The sequence below is a fragment of the Protomyctophum bolini genome (assembly GCF_963924005.1).
Source record: "Protomyctophum bolini genome assembly, chromosome: 3".
NCBI lineage: Eukaryota > Metazoa > Chordata > Actinopteri > Myctophiformes > Myctophidae > Protomyctophum > Protomyctophum bolini.
In genome coordinates this window covers 20,736,022-20,755,361 of record NC_137864.1, presented here as the reverse complement: position 1 = coordinate 20,755,361, position 19,340 = coordinate 20,736,022, and the positions used below count along the sequence as shown (strand labels likewise).

At 38.8% G+C, this 19,340-nt stretch overlaps 1 protein-coding gene across 1 annotated transcript in view; it reads right to left on the bottom strand.

The window, feature by feature from the left end:
- Window positions 1-19,340, bottom strand: part of LOC308312341 (uncharacterized protein) — a 69,778-nt gene that overhangs the window by 11,406 nt on the left and 39,032 nt on the right. The window contains exons 23-54 of the mRNA XM_080758943.1: window positions 18,972-19,118; window positions 18,711-18,841; window positions 18,297-18,358; window positions 17,989-18,143; window positions 17,779-17,850; window positions 17,376-17,564; window positions 14,861-15,007; window positions 14,363-14,467; window positions 14,107-14,237; window positions 13,854-13,915; window positions 13,543-13,697; window positions 13,380-13,448; window positions 12,082-13,158; window positions 11,733-11,845; window positions 11,387-11,448; window positions 11,128-11,285; window positions 10,913-11,011; window positions 10,475-10,810; window positions 8,530-8,642; window positions 8,308-8,369; window positions 8,055-8,212; window positions 7,840-7,938; window positions 6,148-6,669; window positions 5,794-5,906; window positions 5,520-5,581; window positions 5,261-5,418; window positions 5,046-5,144; window positions 4,503-4,943; window positions 2,985-3,097; window positions 2,741-2,802; window positions 2,488-2,645; window positions 2,279-2,377 (exon numbers count right to left, since the gene is read on the bottom strand). Coding sequence (XP_080615069.1) covers window positions 2,279-2,377; window positions 2,488-2,645; window positions 2,741-2,802; window positions 2,985-3,097; window positions 4,503-4,943; window positions 5,046-5,144; window positions 5,261-5,418; window positions 5,520-5,581; window positions 5,794-5,906; window positions 6,148-6,669; window positions 7,840-7,938; window positions 8,055-8,212; window positions 8,308-8,369; window positions 8,530-8,642; window positions 10,475-10,810; window positions 10,913-11,011; window positions 11,128-11,285; window positions 11,387-11,448; window positions 11,733-11,845; window positions 12,082-13,158; window positions 13,380-13,448; window positions 13,543-13,697; window positions 13,854-13,915; window positions 14,107-14,237; window positions 14,363-14,467; window positions 14,861-15,007; window positions 17,376-17,564; window positions 17,779-17,850; window positions 17,989-18,143; window positions 18,297-18,358; window positions 18,711-18,841; window positions 18,972-19,118 — 5,529 coding nt within the window. The remainder of the gene's footprint in view (window positions 1-2,278; window positions 2,378-2,487; window positions 2,646-2,740; window positions 2,803-2,984; window positions 3,098-4,502; window positions 4,944-5,045; window positions 5,145-5,260; window positions 5,419-5,519; window positions 5,582-5,793; window positions 5,907-6,147; window positions 6,670-7,839; window positions 7,939-8,054; window positions 8,213-8,307; window positions 8,370-8,529; window positions 8,643-10,474; window positions 10,811-10,912; window positions 11,012-11,127; window positions 11,286-11,386; window positions 11,449-11,732; window positions 11,846-12,081; window positions 13,159-13,379; window positions 13,449-13,542; window positions 13,698-13,853; window positions 13,916-14,106; window positions 14,238-14,362; window positions 14,468-14,860; window positions 15,008-17,375; window positions 17,565-17,778; window positions 17,851-17,988; window positions 18,144-18,296; window positions 18,359-18,710; window positions 18,842-18,971; window positions 19,119-19,340) is intronic.

Below are 19,340 nucleotides of genomic sequence, written 5' to 3'. Positions count from 1 at the left end.
AATTGAACCTTGGCTGTGAAAAGATGAGTATTGTTAGATTTCATTATTGTTATGGATTTTGTCATGAATATTGGTAAAAAAGATTATGTCAAGAGCATACCTGAAGCCGTTGATCACAGTTCGATAGAAGCTAGGAAATTGTGCTCTATACAGATTGTCCAGCTGTGAAAAGAACACACACACACACACACACACACACACACACACACACACACACACACACAATGTATATTTGTATTATTCACCTATTAAAATCAAAATAAAAGTAGAATAAATTCTTGGTAGAGTCTTTGAGGGATATTTGACAGAGTGGACTTACCGCTGTGGCAACTACGGTTGATAAGTTTTTGAATGCTGCTGAATTTGGATTCTCAAGATCTGCTGTGAAGGTTTGCTCGAGTTTGAATTCCAAATCGATCGTTGCCACTGATGCTGGAGCACAAAGGATAGGACAAAATTTGTTGCTGTAAGTAGCTATTACTAAGGATTAAGTCAGATGCATTTGCAATAAAGATCTATTGAGTCATGGTTGAACTGTTTAACTTGATATTATCTTAATCATAGCACAGGCACCGCACGTGAACAAGATGAGTTCATGATGTGTATGGTTTCTGTTTGTGATATAGTGGTGAAGTTGTTTTGACTAATGGTTGAGTTGTTTTACCTGGTAATGTAGTTGCAATGACTGGTGATGAAGTTACAGTAACATGTGGTGATGTTGTATAGACTGGTGTTGAAGTTGCATTCACTGGTGGTGATGTCATATTAACAGGCGGTGATGTCACATTAACTGGTGGTGATGTCACATTAACTGGTGGTGATGTCACATTAACTGGTGGTGATGTCACATTAACTGGTGGTGATGTCACATTAACTGGTGGTGATGTCACATTAACTGGTGGTGATGTTGTATTAACTGGTGGTGATGTTGCATTAACTTGTGGTGATGTCACATTAACTGGTGGTGATGTCACATTAACTGGTGGTGAAGTTATATTAAGTGGTGGTGACGTTGCATTAACTGGTGGTGATGTCACATTAACTGGTGGTGATGTTGTATTAACTGGTGGTGAAGTTGCATTAACTGGTGGTGATGTCACATTAACTGGTGGTGATGTCACATTAACTGGTGGTGATGTCACATTAACTGGTGGTGATGTTGTATTAACTGGTGGTGATGTCACATTAACAGGTGGTGATGTCACATTCACTGGTGGTGATGTCACATTAACAGGTGGTGATGTCACATTAACTGGTGGTGATGTCACATTAACTGGTGGTGATGTCACATTAACAGGTGGTGATGTCACATTAACTGGTGGTGATGTTGTATTAACTGGTGGTGAAGTTGCATTAACTGGTGGTGATGTCACATTAACTGGTGGTGATGTCACATTAACTGGTGGTGATGTCACATTAACTGGTGGTGATGTTGTATTAACTGGTGGTGATGTTGCATTAACTGGTGGTGATGTCACATTAACTGGTGGTGATGTCACATTAACTGGTGGTGAAGTTATATTAAGTGGTGGTGACGTTGCATTAACTGGTGGTGATGTCACATTAACAGGTGGTGATGTCACATTCACTGGTGGTGATGTCACATTAACAGGTGGTGATGTCACATTAACTGGTGGTGATGTCACATTAACTGGTGGTGATGTCACATTAACAGGTGGTGATGTCACATTAACTGGTGGTGATGTTGTATTAACTGGTGGTGAAGTTGCATTAACTGGTGGTGATGTCACATTAACTGGTGGTGATGTCACATTAACAGGTGGTGATGTCACATTAACTGGTGGTGATGTCACATTAACTGGTGGTGATGTCACATTAACTGGTGGTGATGTCACATTAACTGGTGGTGATGTCACATTAACTGGTGGTGATGTCACATTCACTGGTGGTGATGTCACATTAACTGGTGGTGAAGTTATATTAAGTGGTGGTGACGTTGCATTAACTGGTGTTGATGTTGTATTAACTGGTGGTGATGTTGCATTAACTGGTGGTGATGTTGCATTAACTGGTGGTGATGTCACATTAACTGGTGGTGATGTCGTATTAACTGGTGGTGATGTCACATTAACTGGTGGTGATGTCACAGTAACTGGTGGTGATGTTGTATTAACTGGTGGTGATGTTGCATTAACTGGTGGTGACGTTGCATTGGCTGGTGGTGAAGTAGAGTTGATATGTGGTGAGGTTGTGTTTACTGGTATTAAAGTAGAATTACTAAATAAAATTGAAATGACTAATGATGACATTGCATTACCTGGTGGTGAAGTTGCAGTAACTGGTGATGAAGTTGTGTTGAACGATGACGTAGTAGTAATTGAAGCAGTGGTTGGAGCAACTGTTGTAGAAGCTGTACCTTTAGAAATATTGTAAATTAATGGAAATGCTGGAGCAGCAGTTAAAGCAGTAATGTAGCTTCATATATGTTGTAAATTTGAAAGAAATTTAAAATTTAAAATCTCATACTTGTAGCAACAACTGTTGATGCATTCACAGGTAGTGAGAAGCTGGAACTGGCATTTGTCACAGCCTCCACTAAAGTGTTAGCCACAGCATCGATTGTTGGTGCACTGGTGTTGGCGTTGTTAAACAGCAGGGTCGCATTTACCACAATTGAACCTTGGCTGTGAAAAGATGAGTATTGTTGGATTTCATTATTGTTATGGATTTTGTCATAAATATTGGTATTGGTCCAAAAAAGATTATGTCAAGAGCATACCTGAAGCCGTTGATCACAGTTCGATAGAAGTTAGGAAATTGTGCTCTATACAGATTGTCCAGCTGTGAAAAGAACACAGAAATCACGCACACGCACACGCACACACACACACACACACACACACACACACACACACACACACACACGCATGCATATTAGCATTATCCACCCGTTAAATATCTAAATAAAGATATAATTAATTCTCGGTAGAGTCCTTGAGGGATATTTGACAGAGTGGACTTACCGCTGTGGAAACTACGGTTGATAAGTTTTTGAATGCTGCTGAATTTGGATTTTCAAGATCTGCTGTGAAGGTTTGCTCGAGTTTGAATTCCAAATCGATCGTTGCCACTGATGCTGGAGCACAAAGGATAGGACAAAATTAGTTGCTGTAAATTGTTATTACTAAGTCAGATTCAATTTCGATAAATATGTATTGAGTCACAGTTGAACTGATTAACTTGATATTATTATATATTAATCATGGCACAGACACAGCACTTGTGCACGAGATGAGTTCATGAACATGGTTTCTTTTTGCGATATAGTGGTAAAGTTGTTTTGACTAATGGTTGAGTTTCTTTACCTGGTAATGTAGTTGCAATGACTGGTGATGAAGTTACAGTAACATGTAGTGATGTTGTATAGACTGGTGTTGAAGTTGCATTAACTGGTGAAGTTGCATTAACTGGTGGTGATGTCACATTAACTGGTGGTGATGTCACATTAACTGGTGGTGACGTTGCATTAACTGGTGGCGACGTTGTATTAACTGGTGTTGAAGTTGCATTAACTGGTGAAATTGCATTGACTGGTGGTGAAGTTGCATCAACTGGTGGTGATGTCACCTTAAGTGGTGATGATGTTGCATTAACTGGTGGTGATGTCACATTAACTGGTGGTGATGTTGCATTAACTGGTGGTGATGTTGCATTAACTGGTGGTGATGTTGCATTAACTGGTGGTGAAGTTGCATTAACTGGTGGTGATGTTACATTAACTGGTGGTGATGTCACATTAACTGGTGGTGATGTTGCATTAACTGGTGGTGATGTTGCATTAACTGGTGGTGATGTCACATTAACTGGTGGTGATGTTGCATTAACTGGTGGTGATGTCACATTAAGTGGTGATGAAGTTGCATTAACTGGTGGTGATGTTGCATTAACTGGTGGTGATGTCACATTAAGTGGTGATGAAGTTGCATTAACTGGTGGTGATGTTGCATTAACTGGTGGTGATGTTGCATTAACTGGTGGTGATGTCACATTAAGTGGTGATGAAGTTGCATTAACTGGTGGTGATGTTGCATTAACTGGTGGTGAAGTTGCATTAACTGGTGGTGAAGTTGCATTAACTGGTGGTGATGTTGCATTAACTGGTGGTGACGTTGCATTAACAGGTGGTGACGTTGCATTGGCTGGTGGTGAAGTAGAGTTGATATGTGGTGAGGTTGTGTGTGTACAGTAGAATGACTTAACAATTTATAATACAAATTAACTCATTGGGTACAAAGTAATTACTTGTTGTGTATGAAGTTGTGCTAACATAGAATTCTGAGACAATACCTTGATCCTGTATGAACACACTGTATTCAATTTTTGTTTGTTTTTTTAGATGTCTTGATAGTACAGCCATTCAGAGAAGTCATTGTTGACTTCTGAATATGCTGAACTATCAGAACTTGATATTATCTTAATATCTTAATCATGGCACAGATATAGTGGTAATGTTGTTTTGACTAATGGTTGAGTTGGTTTACCTGGTAATGTAGTTGCAATGACTGGTGATGAAGTTACAGTAGCAGATGGTGATGTTGCGGTGATTGGTGTTGAAGTTGCATTCACTGGTGGTGATGTCACATTAACTGGTGGTGATGTTGTATTAACTGGTGGTGATGTCACATTAACAGGTGGTGATGTCACATTAACAGGTGGTGATGTCACATTAACTGGTGGTGATGTCACATTAACAGGTGGTGATGTCACATAAATTGGTGGTGATGTCACATTAACATGTGGTGATGTCACATTCACTGGTGGTGATGTCACATTAACTGGTGGTGATGTCACATTAACTGGTGGTGATGTCACATTAACTGGTGGTGATGTCACATTAACTGGTGGTGATGTCACATTAACTGGTGGTGAAGTTGCATTAACTGGTGGTGACGTTGCATTAACAGGTGGTGACGTTGCATTGGCTGGTGATGAAGTAGAGTTGATATGTGGTGAGGTTGTGTTTATTGGTATTAAAGTAGAATTACTAAACAAAATTGAAATGACTAATGATGACATTGCATTACCTGGTGGTGAAGTTGCAGTAACTGGTGATGAAGTTGTGTTGAACGATGACGTAGTAGTAATTGAAGCAGTGGTTGGAGCAACTGTTGTAGAAGCTGTACCTTTAGAAATATTGTAAGTTAATGGAAATGCTGGAGCAGCAGTTAAAGCAGTAATGTAGCTTCATGTATGTTGTAAATGTAAATTAGAAAGACATTTTAATTTAAAAAGCTCATACTTGTAGCAACAACTGTTGATGCATTCACAGGTAGCGAGAAGCTGGAATTGCCATTTGTCACAGCCTCCACTAGAGTGTTAGCCACAGCATCGATTGTTGGTGCACTGGTGTTGGCGTTGTTAAATTGCAGGGTCGCATTTACCACAATTGAACCTTGGCTGTGAAAAGATGATTATTGTTGGATTTCATAATTATTATGGATTTTGTCATGAATATTTCTATGGTATTTGGTACAAAAAGTATTATGTCAAGAGCATACCTGAAGCCGTTGATCACAGTTCGATAGAAGTTCGGAAATTGTGCTCTATACACATTGTCCAGCTGTGAAAAGAACACAGAAATCACACACACACACACACACACACACACACACACACACACACACACACACACACACACACACACACACACACACACACACACACACACACACACACACACACATTAGCATTATCCACCCGTTAAATATCTAAATAAAGGTATAATTAATTCTCAGTAGAGTCCTTGAGGGATATTTGACAGAGTGGACTTACCGCTGTGGCAATTACGGTTGATAAGTTTTTGAATGCTACTGAATTTGGATTTTCAAGATCTGCTGTGAAGGTTTGCTCGAGTTTGAATTCCAAATCGATCGTTGCCACTGATGCTGGAGCACAAAGGATAGGACAAAATTAGTTGCTGTAAATTGTTATTACTAAGGATTAAGTCAGATTCAATTTCAATAAAGATGTATTGAGTCACAGTTGAACTGGTTACCGTAACTTGATATTATTATATATTAATCATGGCACAGACACAGCACTTGTGCGCGAGATGAGTTCATGAACATGGTTTCTGTTTGCGATATAGTGGTAAAGTTGTTTTGACTAATGGTTGAGTTTCTTTACCTGGCAATGTAGTTGCAATGACTGGTGATGAAGTTACAGTAACATGTAGTGATGTTGTATAGACTGGTGTTGAAGTTGCATTAACTGGTGGTGATGTCACATTAACTGGTGGTGATGTCACATTAACCGGTGGTGATGTCACATTAACTGGTGGTGACGTTGCATTAACTGGTGGCGATGTTGCATTAACTGGTATTGAAGTTGCATTAACTGGTGAAGTTGCATTAACTGGTGGTGAAGTTGCATCAACTGGTGGTGATGTTGCATTAACTGGTGGTGAAGTTGCATTAACTGGTGGTGATGTCACATTAAGTGGTGATGATGTCGCATTAACTGGTGGTGATGTTGCATTAACTGGTGGTGATGTTGCATTAACTGGTGGTGATGTTGCATTAACTGGTGGTGATGTTGCATTAACTGGTGGTGATGTTGCATTAACTGGTGGTGAAGTTGCATTAACTGGTGGTGATGTCACATTAACTGGTGGTGATGTTGCATTAACTGGTGGTGATGTTGCATTAACTGGTGGTGATGTCACATTAACTGGTGGTGATGTTGCATTAACTGGTGGTGATGTCACATTAAGTGGTGATGAAGTTGCATTAACTGGTGGTGATGTTGCATTAACTGGTGGTGATGTTGCATTAACTGGTGGTGAAGTTGCATTAACTGGTGGTGATGTTGCATTAACTGGTGGTGACGTTGCATTAACAGGTGGTGACGTTGCATTAACAGGTGGTAACGTTGCATTAACTGGTGGTGACGTTGCATTAACTGGTGGTGATGTTGCATTAACTGGTGGTGATGTCACATTAAGTGGTGATGAAGTTGCATTAACTGGTGGTGATGTTGCATTAACAGGTGGTGAAGTTGCATTGGCTGGTGGTGAAGTAGAGTTGATATGTGGTGAGGTTGTGTGTACAGTAGAATGACTTAACAATTTATAATACAAATTAACTCATTGGGTACAAAGTAATTACTTGTTGTGTATGAAGCTGTGCTAACATAGGATTCTGAGACAATACCTTGATCCTGTATGAACACACTGTATTCAATTTTTGTTTGTTTTTTAGATGTCTTGATAGTTCAGCCATTCAGAGAAGTCATTGTTGACTTCTGAATATGCTGAACTATCAGAACTTGATATTATCTTAATATCTTAATCATGGCACAGATATAGTGGTAATGTTGTTTTGACTAATGGTTGAGTTGGTTTACCTGGTAATGTAGTTGCAATGACTGGTGATGAAGTTACAGTAGCAGATGGTGATGTTGCGGTGATTGGTGTTGAAGTTGCATTCACTGGTGGTGATGTCACATTAACTGGTGGTGATGTTGTATTAACTGGTGGTGATGTTGTATTAACTGGTGGTGATGTCACATTAACAGATGGTGATGTCACATTAACAGGTGGTGATGTCACATAAATTGGTGGTGATGTCACATTAACATGTGGTGATGTCACATTCACTGGTGGTGATGTCACATTAACTGGTGGTGATGTCACATTAACTGGTGGTGATGTAACTGGTGGTGAAGTTGCATTAACTGGTGGTGACGTTGCATTAACAGGTGGTGACGTTGCATTTGCTGGTGGTGAAGTAGAGTTGATATGTGGTGAGGTTGTGTTTATTGGTATTAAAGTAGAATTACTAAACAAAATTGAAATGACTAATGATGACATTGCATTACCTGGTGGTGAAGTTGCAGTAACTGGTGATGAAGTTGTGTTGAACGATGACGTAGTAGTAATTGAAGCAGTGGTTGGAGCAACTGTTGTAGAAGCTGTACCTTTAGAAATATTGTAAGTTAATGGAAATGCTGGAGCAGCAGTTAAAGCAGTAATGTAGCTTCATGTATGTTGTAAATGTAAATTAGAAAGACAGTTTAATTTAAAAAGCTCATACTTGTAGCAACAACTGTTGATGCATTCACAGGTAGCGAGAAGCTGGAATTGCCATTTGTCACAGCCTCCACTAGAGTGTTAGCCACAGCATCGATTGTTGGTGCACTGTTGTTGGCGTTGTTAAATTGCAGGGTCGCATTTACCACAATTGAACCTTGGCTGTGAAAAGATGATTATTGTTAGATTTCATAATTATTATGGATTTTGTCATGATATTTCTATGGTATTTGGTACAAAAAGTGTCAAGAGCATACCTGAAGCCGTTGATCACAGTTCGATAGAAGTTAGGAAATTGTGCTCTATACACATTGTCCAGCTGTGAAAAGAACACAGAAATTACACACACACACACACACACACACACACACACACACACACACACACACATTAGCATTATCCACCCGTTAAATATCTAAATAAAGGTATAATTAATTCTCAGTAGAGTCCTTGAGGGATATTTGACAGAGTGGACTTACCGCTGTGGCAACTACGGTTGATAAGTTTTTGAATGCTGCTGAATTTGGATTTTCAAGATCTGCTGTGAAGGTTAGCTCGAGTTTGAATTCCAAATCGATCGTTGCCACTGATGCTGGAGCACAAAGGATAGGACAAAATTAGTTGCTGTAAATTGTTATTACTAAGGATTAAGTCAGATTCAATTTAAATAAAGATGTATTGAGTCACAGTTGAACTGATTAACTTGATATTATTATATATTAATCATGGCACAGACACAGCACTTGTGCACGAGATGAGTTCATGAACATGGTTTCTGTTTGTGATATAGTGGTAAAGTTGTTTTGACTAATGGTTGAGTTTCTTTACCTGGCAATGTAGTTGCAATGACTGGTGATGAAGTTACAGTAACATGTAGTGATGTTGTATAGACTGGTGTTGAAGTTGCATTAACTGGTGAAGTTGCATTAACTGGTGGTGAAGTTGCATTAACTGGTGGTGATGTCACATTAACTGGTGGTGATGTCACATTAACCGGTGGTGATGTCACATTAACCGGTGGTGACGTTGCATTAACTGGTGGCGATGTTGCATTAACTGGTGTTGAAGATGCATTAACTGGTGAAGTTGCATTAACTGGTGGTGATGATGTTGCATTAACTGGTGGTGATGTTGCATTAACTGGTGATGATGTTGCATTAACTGGTGGTGATGTTGCATTAACTGGTGGTGATGTTGCATTAACTGGTGGTGATGTTGCATTAACTGGTGGTGATGTTGCATTAACTGGTGGTGAAGTTGCATTAACTGGTGGTGATGTTGCATTAACTGGTGGTGAAGTTGCATTAACTGGTGGTGATGTCACATTAACTGGTGGTGATGTTGCATTAACTGGTGGTGATGTCGCATTAACTGGTGGTGATGTCACATTAACTGGTGGTGATGTTGCATTAACTGGTGGTGATGTCACATTAAGTGGTGATGAAGTTGCATTAACTGGTGGTGATGTTGCATTAACTGGTGAGGATGTTGCATTAACTGGTGGTGATGTCACATTAAGTGGTGATGATGTTGCATTAACTGGTGGTGATGTTGCATTAACTGGTGATGATGTTGCATTAACTGGTGGTGATGTTGCATTAACTGGTGGTGATGTTGCATTAACTGGTGGTGATGTTGCATTAACTGGTGGTGATGTTGCATTAACTGGTGGTGATGTTGCATAAACTGGTGGTGAAGTTGCATTAACTGGTGGTGATGTTGCATTAACTGGTGGTGAAGTTGCATTAACTGGTGGTGATGTTGCATTAACTGGTGGTGAAGTTGCATTAACTGGTGGTGATGTCACATTAACTGGTGGTGATGTTGCATTAACTGGTGGTGATGTCAAATTAACTGGTGGTGATGTTGCATTAACTGGTGGTGATGTCACATAAAGTGGTGATGAAGTTGCATTAACTGGTGGTGATGTTGCATTAACTGGTGGTGATGTTGCATTAACTGGTGGTGATGTCACATTAACTGGTGGTGATGTTGCATTAACTGGTGGTGATGTCACATTAAGTGGTGATGAAGTTGCATTAACTGGTGGTGATGTTGCATTAACAGGTGGTGAAGTTGCATTGGCTGGTGGTGAAGTAGAGTTGATATGTGGTGAGGTTGTGTGTACAGTAGAATGACTTAACAATTTATAATACAAATTAACTCATTGGGTACAAAGTAATTACTTGTTGTGTATGAAGCTGTGCTAACATAGGATTCTGAGACAATACCTTGATCCTGTATGAACACACTGTATTCAATTTTTGTTTGTTTTTTATATGTCTTGATAGTTCAGCCATTCAGAGAAGTCATTGTTGACTTCTGAATATGCTGAACTATCAGAACTTGATATTATCTTAATATCTTAATCATGGCACAGATATAGTGGTAATGTTGTTTTGACTAATGGTTGAGTTGGTTTACCTGGTAATGTAGTTGCAATGACTGGTGATGAAGTTACAGTAGCAGATGGTGATGTTGCGGTGATTGGTGTTGAAGTTGCATTCACTGGTGGTGATGTCACATTAACTGGTGGTGATGTTGTATTAACTGGTGGTGATGTCACATTAACAGGTGGTGATGTCACATTAACATGTGGTGATGTCACATTCACTGGTGGTGATGTCACATTCACTGGTGGTGATGTCACATTCACTGGTGGTGATGTCACATTAACTGGTGGTGATGTCGCATTAACTGGTGGTGAAGTTGCATTAACTGGTGGTGACGTTGCATTAACAGGTGGTGACGTTGCATTGGCTGGTGGTGAAGTAGAGTTGATATGTGGTGAGGTTGTGTTTATTGGTATTAAAGTAGAATTACTAAACAAAATTGAAATGACTAATGATGACATTGCATTACCTGGTGGTGAAGTTGCAGTAACTGGTGATGAAGTTGTGTTGAACGATGACGTAGTAGTAATTGAAGCAGTGGTTGGAGCAACTGTTGTAGAAGCTGTACCTTTAGAAATATTGTAAGTTAATGGAAATGCTGGAGCAGCAGTTAAAGCAGTAATGTAGCTTCATGTATGTTGTAAATGTAAATTAGAAAGACATTTTAATTTAAAAAGCTCATACTTGTAGCAACAACTGTTGATGCATTCACAGGTAGCGAGAAGCTGGAACTGCCATTTGTCACAGCCTCCACTAGAGTGTTAGCCACAGCATCGATTGTTGGTGCACTGTTGTTGGCGTTGTTAAATTGCAGGGTCGCATTTACCACAATTGAACCTTGGCTGTGAAAAGATGATTATTGTTAGATTTCATAATTATTATGGATTTTGTCATGAATATTTCTATGGTATTTGGTACAAAAAGTATTATGTCAAGAGCATACCTGAAGCCGTTGATCACAGTTCGATAGAAGTTAGGAAATTGTGCTCTATACACATTGTCCAGCTGTGAAAAGAACACAGAAATCACACACACACACACACACGCACACACACACACACACACACACGCACGCACGCACGCACGCACGCACACACACACACACACACACACACACACACACACACACACACACACACACACACACACACACACACACACACACACACACACACACACACACACACACACACACACATATTAGCATTATCCACCCGTTAAATATCTAAATAAAGGTATAATTGATTCTCAGTAGAGTCCTTGAGGGATATTTGACAGAGTGGACTTACCGCTGTGGCAACTACGGTTGATAAGTTTTTGAATGCTGCTGAATTTGGATTTTCAAGATCTGCTGTGAAGGTTAGCTCGAGTTTGAATTCCAAATCGATCGTTGCCACTGATGCTGGAGCACAAAGGATAGGACAAAATGAGTTGCTGTAAATTGTTATTACTAAGGATTAAGTCAGATTCAATTTCAATAAAGATGTATTGAGTCACAGTTGAACTGATTAACTTGATATTATTATATATTAATCATGGCACAGACACAGCACTTGTGCACGAGATGAGTTCATGAACATGGTTTCTGTTTGCGATATAGTGGTAAAGTTGTTTTGACTAATGGTTGAGTTTCTTTACCTGGCAATGTAGTTGCAATGACTGGTGATGAAGTTACAGTAACATGTAGTGATGTTGTATAGACTGGTGTTGAAGTTGCATTAACTGGTGAAGTTGCATTAACTGGTGGTGATGTCACATTAACCGGTGGTGACGTTGCATTAACTGGTGGTGATGTCACATTAACTGGTGGTGATGTCACATTAACCGGTGGTGATGTCACATTAACTGGTGGTGATGTCACATTAACCGGTGGTGATGTCACATTAACTGGTGGTGACGTTGCATTAACTGGTGGCGATGTTGCATTAACTGGTGGTGATGTCACATTAACCGGTGGTGATGTCACATTAACTGGTGGTGAAGTCGCATTAACTGGTGGTGATGTCACATTAACCGGTGGTGATGTCACATTAACTGGTGGTGACGTTGCATTAACTGGTGGCGATGTTGCATTAACTGGTGTTGAAGTTGCATTAACTGGTGAAGTTGCATTAACTGGTGGTGATGTTGCATCAACTGGTGGTGATGTTGCATTAACTGGTGGTGAAGTTGCATTAACTGGTGGTGATGTCACATTAAGTGGTGATGATGTTGCATTAACTGGTGGTGATATTGTGGTCATTGGTGATGATGTTGCGGTGATTGGTGGTGATGTTGCGGTGATTGGTGATGTCGCATTGACTGGTGATGATGTTGCAGTGATTGGTGATGATGTTGCATTAACTGGTGATGTCATATTGACTGGTGATGATGTTGCATTAACTGGTGACAATGTCGTATTGACTGATGGTGATGTCACATTGACTGCTGGTGATGTTGCATTGACTGGTGGTGATGTTGCATTGACTGGTGGTGATGTTGCATTGACTGGTGGTGATGTTGCATTGACTGGTGGTGATGTTGCATTGACTGATGGTGATGTTGCATTGACTGGTGGTGATGTTGCATTGACTGGTAGTGATGTTGCAGTGATTGGTGGTGATGTTGCTGTGATTGGTGGTGATGTTGCGGTGATTGGTGATGTCGCATTGACTGGTGATGATGTTGCATTGACTGGTGGTGATGTAGTGGTGATTGGTGATGATGTTGCATTGACTGGTGGGGAAGTTGCATTGAAGTATTGCAATATTAGTTATTATATTGTGTTAAGCAACAATGATCACACTATTCAGACCAGATTTTAAATGTACAGTATAGCCTATAATGAGATACAGATGTCTTTAATATAAATGTTTGTTTGTTTTTTGGGGGGGGGGGGGGTCCATCTATATTCACAGGAGACAAAGTTGAATTATTTATTGATGAAATTGCATTACCTGCTGGAGAAGTTGCAATGATCGTGGTTAAAGGTGCAGCTGTTGTGGTCTCTTGATTTGATGACACAACTACAATGTGAAAATAAAGACATTACATCAGTACTTGTTACCCTAATACTTAATAAAAATAACTGGTATAGTTGTATTATTATTATTTTTTTACCAGTGGCAACAACAGTTGATGTGTTCACGGGAAGGGAGAAATTAGAGCCGGATACAGCGTCAACGAGAGTACTAGCCACAGACGTTGCATTTGGTGCAGTTGCATTTTCCTCTTGGTTGAATATTAATTCAGCCTCTACCTTAACTGATCCAGCGCTGCAAAAGGGATGTTGATAAGTGGCATTATTACTATTGGTGCCAATACGACTACTATGTAATTTTCTGCATTAACTTATGATTGCTTAAAAAGTAGAAAGGCATTCTATAATCAATTATATTGCAAGTAATACAGTGAAGACCATTGGTGCATACCTGAAGCCTTTTACAACAGTGCGATTGAAATTAGAAAACTTTTCTTTGTATAGATTGTCCATCTGTAAACAAGAAAAGGATGGTCACTGATATAACTGGAAAAACACCTTTCTATACAGTGTTTCATTGTAAACTTCAGTTGTATTCCTAAGTCAGAGATGTGTATGTTATTATTAAAGTCGTGATATTAGAAATTGCTGAAGCTATGTGAAATATTTAATTGACAGGCTGTACATCGTGATAGGTTACTTACCGCTGTTACTACTATGGCTGCTAACATCTTGAATTCCTCAGAAGATGTGTTTGCAAGTTGTGGTTTGAAGTCTTGCATTATTTTGAATTCCAACGCAATCTTTGGCTGTGCTGGTGATGCAGGCGTTGTAACTGCAAGTGGTGCACAGTGGGTAGAAACCATTTATAATTGATGCAGTTTTATGGAATTAGTATTTGGGCACATGTGTAGTAGTGGTGCATTCAATTTGGTTTAATAATAGTACAGTTGGTTTTACCTGGGAAGGTAGCTGCAGTGAATTGCGCAGAAGTCGTGTGAACTGCTGGTGAGGTTGTGTTAACAGATGGTGAAGTCGCAGTCACTGGTGGTGAAGTTGCATTACCTGATGGAAAGGTTGCGTTAAAATAGTGATGTTATGATTACCCGTTTCTTATTTCTAAAGTTATAATAACTAGTCAATACCCATTCGGGGAAATGTCCTGTTCTGTCTCGCTCCCACCGTCTATCTGCCACTTATATGGGTGTCCCCTGTGGCACACCCGTTATGTGAAGCTCAACCAATCACTGTGCAGAATGGCACACCTTCCAGCCAATATTTTCCGTCCTCAACTTTTGCGGATAAGACTAAAATGATTAGTTAGAAGACAGTTCGACACATTATAGTTGTAATGGTATTTGACCTCTATAGTGGTATTCAGATATTATAACTAAGCTGAGTAATGATTCATTCAAAGTAATTAGTGGTAAAGTTATTTTGTCTATTCATTTGTTTTACCTGGGGTAGTACCTGAAGTGACAGGTAGGGATGTTGTATGGACTATAGGTGAAGTTGCATTGTGACTTGGTGAAGTTGGAATGACTGGCAGTGACGTTGCATTGTGTCGTGGTGAAGTCGGAATGACTGGAGGTGAAGTTGTATTACCTAATGGAAAGGTTAGATCACATTGTTAAGATATGACTACTTGTGTTTCTTATATTGCTGAAGTTATTATACTAAAGATATTTTAATGTACTTTTAGTTGTGGTGATGTTGCTTTACCTGATGGAAAGTTTACATGAAATTGTGAAGTTACCGGTGTTTCTTATATTTCTAAAGTTATAATAATAAAGATTATAATTTAATGTGACTATTATTTATAATCATAGGGGTATGTCACTGTAGTCTTGCATATCCCATTGTCCGCTCCAGTTATATTCAGATAGTTTCGGAGGGGAATTCGTCACTATAGTCTTTGTCCTCTGTTATGTGTCCTAAGTTATGTTCAGATGTTATAGCTAAACTGAATGGTGATTAATTCAAAGTTATTAGTGGTAAAGTTATTTTGACTATTCATTTGTTTTACCTGGGGTAGTACCTGCAGTGACAGGTAGGGATGTTGTATGGACTATAGGTGAAGTTGCATTGACTGGTGATGAAGTTGCAATGAGTGGTGTTGAAGATATATTGTGTCGTGGTGATGTTGCATTAACTGGTGGTGAAGTTGAATTGTGTCGTGGCGAAGTTTGAATGACTGGTGGTGAAGTTGCATTACCTGATGAAAAGGTTACATTTCATTGTGAAGTCATGATTACCGGCGTTTCTTATTATTTCTAAAATTATAATAATTGAATGTGCTTTTTCAACACATTATAATAATATGGGCATTTGTCACTTTACTCTTGCATATCCCTTTGTCCACTCCAGTTATATTCAGATATTATAGCTAAACTGAGTACATAATCATTCAATGATATTATTAGTGGTAAAGTTATTTAGACTAATATTTCATTTGTTTCACCTGGGCTAGTAGCTGCAGTGACTGGTGGGGATGTATGGACTATAGGTGAAGTTGTATTGACTGGTGTTGAGGTTGCATTGTGTTGTGGTGAAGTTGGAGTGACTGGTGTTGAAGTTATATTGGGTCGTGGTGATGTTGTATTTTGTCGCGGTGAAGTTGCATTAACTGGTGGTGAAGTTGCATTGTGTCGCGGCAAAGTTTGAGTGACTGGTGGTGAAGTTGCATTACCTGTTGGAAAGGTTACATTCAATTGTGAAGTCATGATTACCGGTGTTTCTTATTTCTAAAGTTACAATAATAAAGATTACAATTTAATTAGCCTTTTCAACACATTATAGTCGGAGGGGAATTTGTCACTATAGTCTTTGTCCTCTGTAGTTATATTCAGATATTATAGCTAAACTGAATGGTGATTCATTTAAAGTTATTAGTGGTAAAGTTATTTTGACTATTCATTTGTTTTACCTGGAGTAGTACCTGCAGTGACAGGTAGGGATGTTGTATGGACTATAGGTGAAGTTGCATTGACTGGTGATGAAGTTGCATTGTGTCGTGGCGAAGTTTGAATGACTGGTGGTGAAGTTGCATTGCCTGATGGAAATGTTACATTACATTGTGAAGTTATGATTACCAGTGTTTCTTACATTTCTAAAGTTATAATAACAAAGATTATAATTGTGCACACATGCCATTGTCTGCTCCAGTTATATTCAGATTTTATAGCTAAACTGAGCAAAGATTCATTCAAAGCAATTAGTGGTAAAGTTAATTAGGGTTTGTTTGTGTTACCTGGACTAGTAGCTGCAGTGACTGGTGGGGATGTTGTATGGACTATAGGTGAAGTTACAATGACTGGTGTTGAAGTTATATTGGGTCGTCGTGGTGATGTTGTATTTTGTCCCGGTGAAGTTGCATTAACTGGTGGTGAAGTTGCATTGCCTGATGGAAATGTTACATTACATTGTAAAGTTATGATTACCAGTGTTTCTTACTTTTCTAAAGTTGTATTAATAAAGATTATAATTGTGCACATCCCCTTGTCTGCTCCAATTACATTCAGATTTTATAGCTAAATAACTAAAGTTATTAGTGGTAAATTTATTTTGACTATTCATTTGTTTTACCTGGGGTAGCACCTGCAGTGACAGGTAGAGATGTTGTATGGACTATAGGTGAAGTTGCATTGACTGGTGATGAAGTTGCATTGTGTCGTGGTGAAGTTGCATTGACTGGTGATGAAGTTGCATTGTGTCGTGGTGAAGTTTGAATGACTGGTGGTGAAGTTGCATTGCCTGATGGAAATGTTACATTACATTGTGAAGTTATGATTACCAGTGTTTCTTACATTTCTAAAGCTAAATTAATAAAGGTTATAATTTAATGTTCTTTTTCAACACATAGTCGGAGTGGAATTTGTCACTAGTCTTTGCCCTCTGTAGTTATATTCAGATATTATAGCTAAACTGAATGATGATTAGTTGTAAAGTTATTTTGACTATTCATTTGTTATACCTGGGGTAGTACCTGCAGTGACAGGTAGGGATGTTGTATGCACTATAGGTGAAGTTGCATTGACTGGTGGTGATGTTACAGTGACTGGTGTTGAAGTTATTTTGGGTCGTGGTGACGTTGCAGCAACTGGTGGTGAAGTCGCATTGTGTCGTGGCGAAGTTTGAATGACTGGTGGTGATGTTGCATTACCTGATGGAAAGGTTACATTAAATTGTGAAGTTATTATTACCGGTGATTCTGATATTAGTTATAATAAATAATAATTGAATGTGCCTTTTCAACACATTATAATCATAGGGGTATGTCACTGTACTCTTGCATATCCCTTTGTCCACTCCAGTTAATTCATTAGATGTTTTATACATTGGAAGTACAGTTTCAATTTGCTTTGATGAAATTGTACCTGCTGGTGAATCTGTGGTGATTGTTGTTAAAGGTGCTGCTGTAGTGGGTGCTTGAGTTGACGGCAAAACCACTGTAAAAATAAAACTTTCATATCAATATCAATGCAGGCCATGATATATAATGAATAACAAGGAAGAAAAAATACCATTAAACAGGTCATTAAAGAGCCACACTGTGAGCTATTATCGGTTGAGTCGACAATTCTTACCCGTGACAACAATAGTTGACGTGTTCACAGGAAGGGAGAAATTAGAGCTGGATGCAGCCTCAACAAGAGTACTAGCCACAGAAGAGGCATTTGGTGTAGTTGCATTTTCCTCTTGGTTGAATATTAATTCAGCCTCCACATTTACTGATCCCGAGCTGTAAAAGTGATTCATTATTAGTAATTATAACATTTATGTTATAATTAACACCAAATATTATGGTACATTAAAGTTACAAATCAATGATACGTTATTATTTATGTACTAAAAACATATATACTTAATACAGTATAACTCTATTGGTGCATACCTGAAGCCGGTTATAACAGTGTGATTGAAATTTGAAAACTTTGCCTTATAGACGTTGTCCATCTGTAAACAGAAATTCAGTCATTGAAATTATTACAGAAATAATTACACAGGAACTGTAAAATAATACTTAGTATCCCACCAAGTTCATTTCATGGTTCATGATTAATAGATTTACATTTGATTAATTAATAACAATGTTCTAGAGAACATTTTGAAAGGTGGAGGCTTGTTTAGTTATTTGGTAATTTTACAATGAAAGCAAAACATTTCCATAAAGTATGGTTATTTTTAATCATCATCATAATTATACATTTGCCAGAGATCAATATAATAGTAAAATGCATGATAGAAGGAATCGCTGAAGTTATGGAGAATGTATTGGCAGGTGTTGGATCATCATAATGGTACTTACCGCTGAAGCTACTTCGGTTGCTAAGTTCTGGAATGCGACTGATGATGTGTTTTCAAGGTCTTTTGTGAAGGTTTGCATTATTTTGAATTCTAACACGACCTTTGGCTTTGCTGGTGGTGCAGGTGTTGTAGCTACATATGAAGCACAATGGGTAGAAACAGTTAGTTACAGTTAAATTGAGTTATTATAGCTGAACAGTAAATTATATGTTCAAAGTGATTAGCGGTGAAGTTCTTTTCACTAATAGTGCAGATGTTTAACCTGGGGTAGTAGCTGCAGTGACAGGTAGGCGTGTTGTATGGACAATAGGTGAAGTTGCAGTGACTCGTGGTGAAGTTGCAATGACTGGCAGTGAAGTTGCAGTGACTCGTGGTGAAGTCGGAATGACTGGAGGTGAAGTTGTATTACCTAATGGAAAGGTTAGATCACATTGGTGGTGAAGTTGCATTGCCTGATGGAAATGTTACATTACATTGTGAAGTTATGATTACCAGTGTTTCTTACATTTCTAAAGTTATATTAATAAAGATTATAATTGACACATGCCATTGTGTCTCGGCTTGACTACTGCAATGCACTTTTTTCAGGACTGCCTAAGAAAACAACTGACAGACTACAACTTGTCCAAAA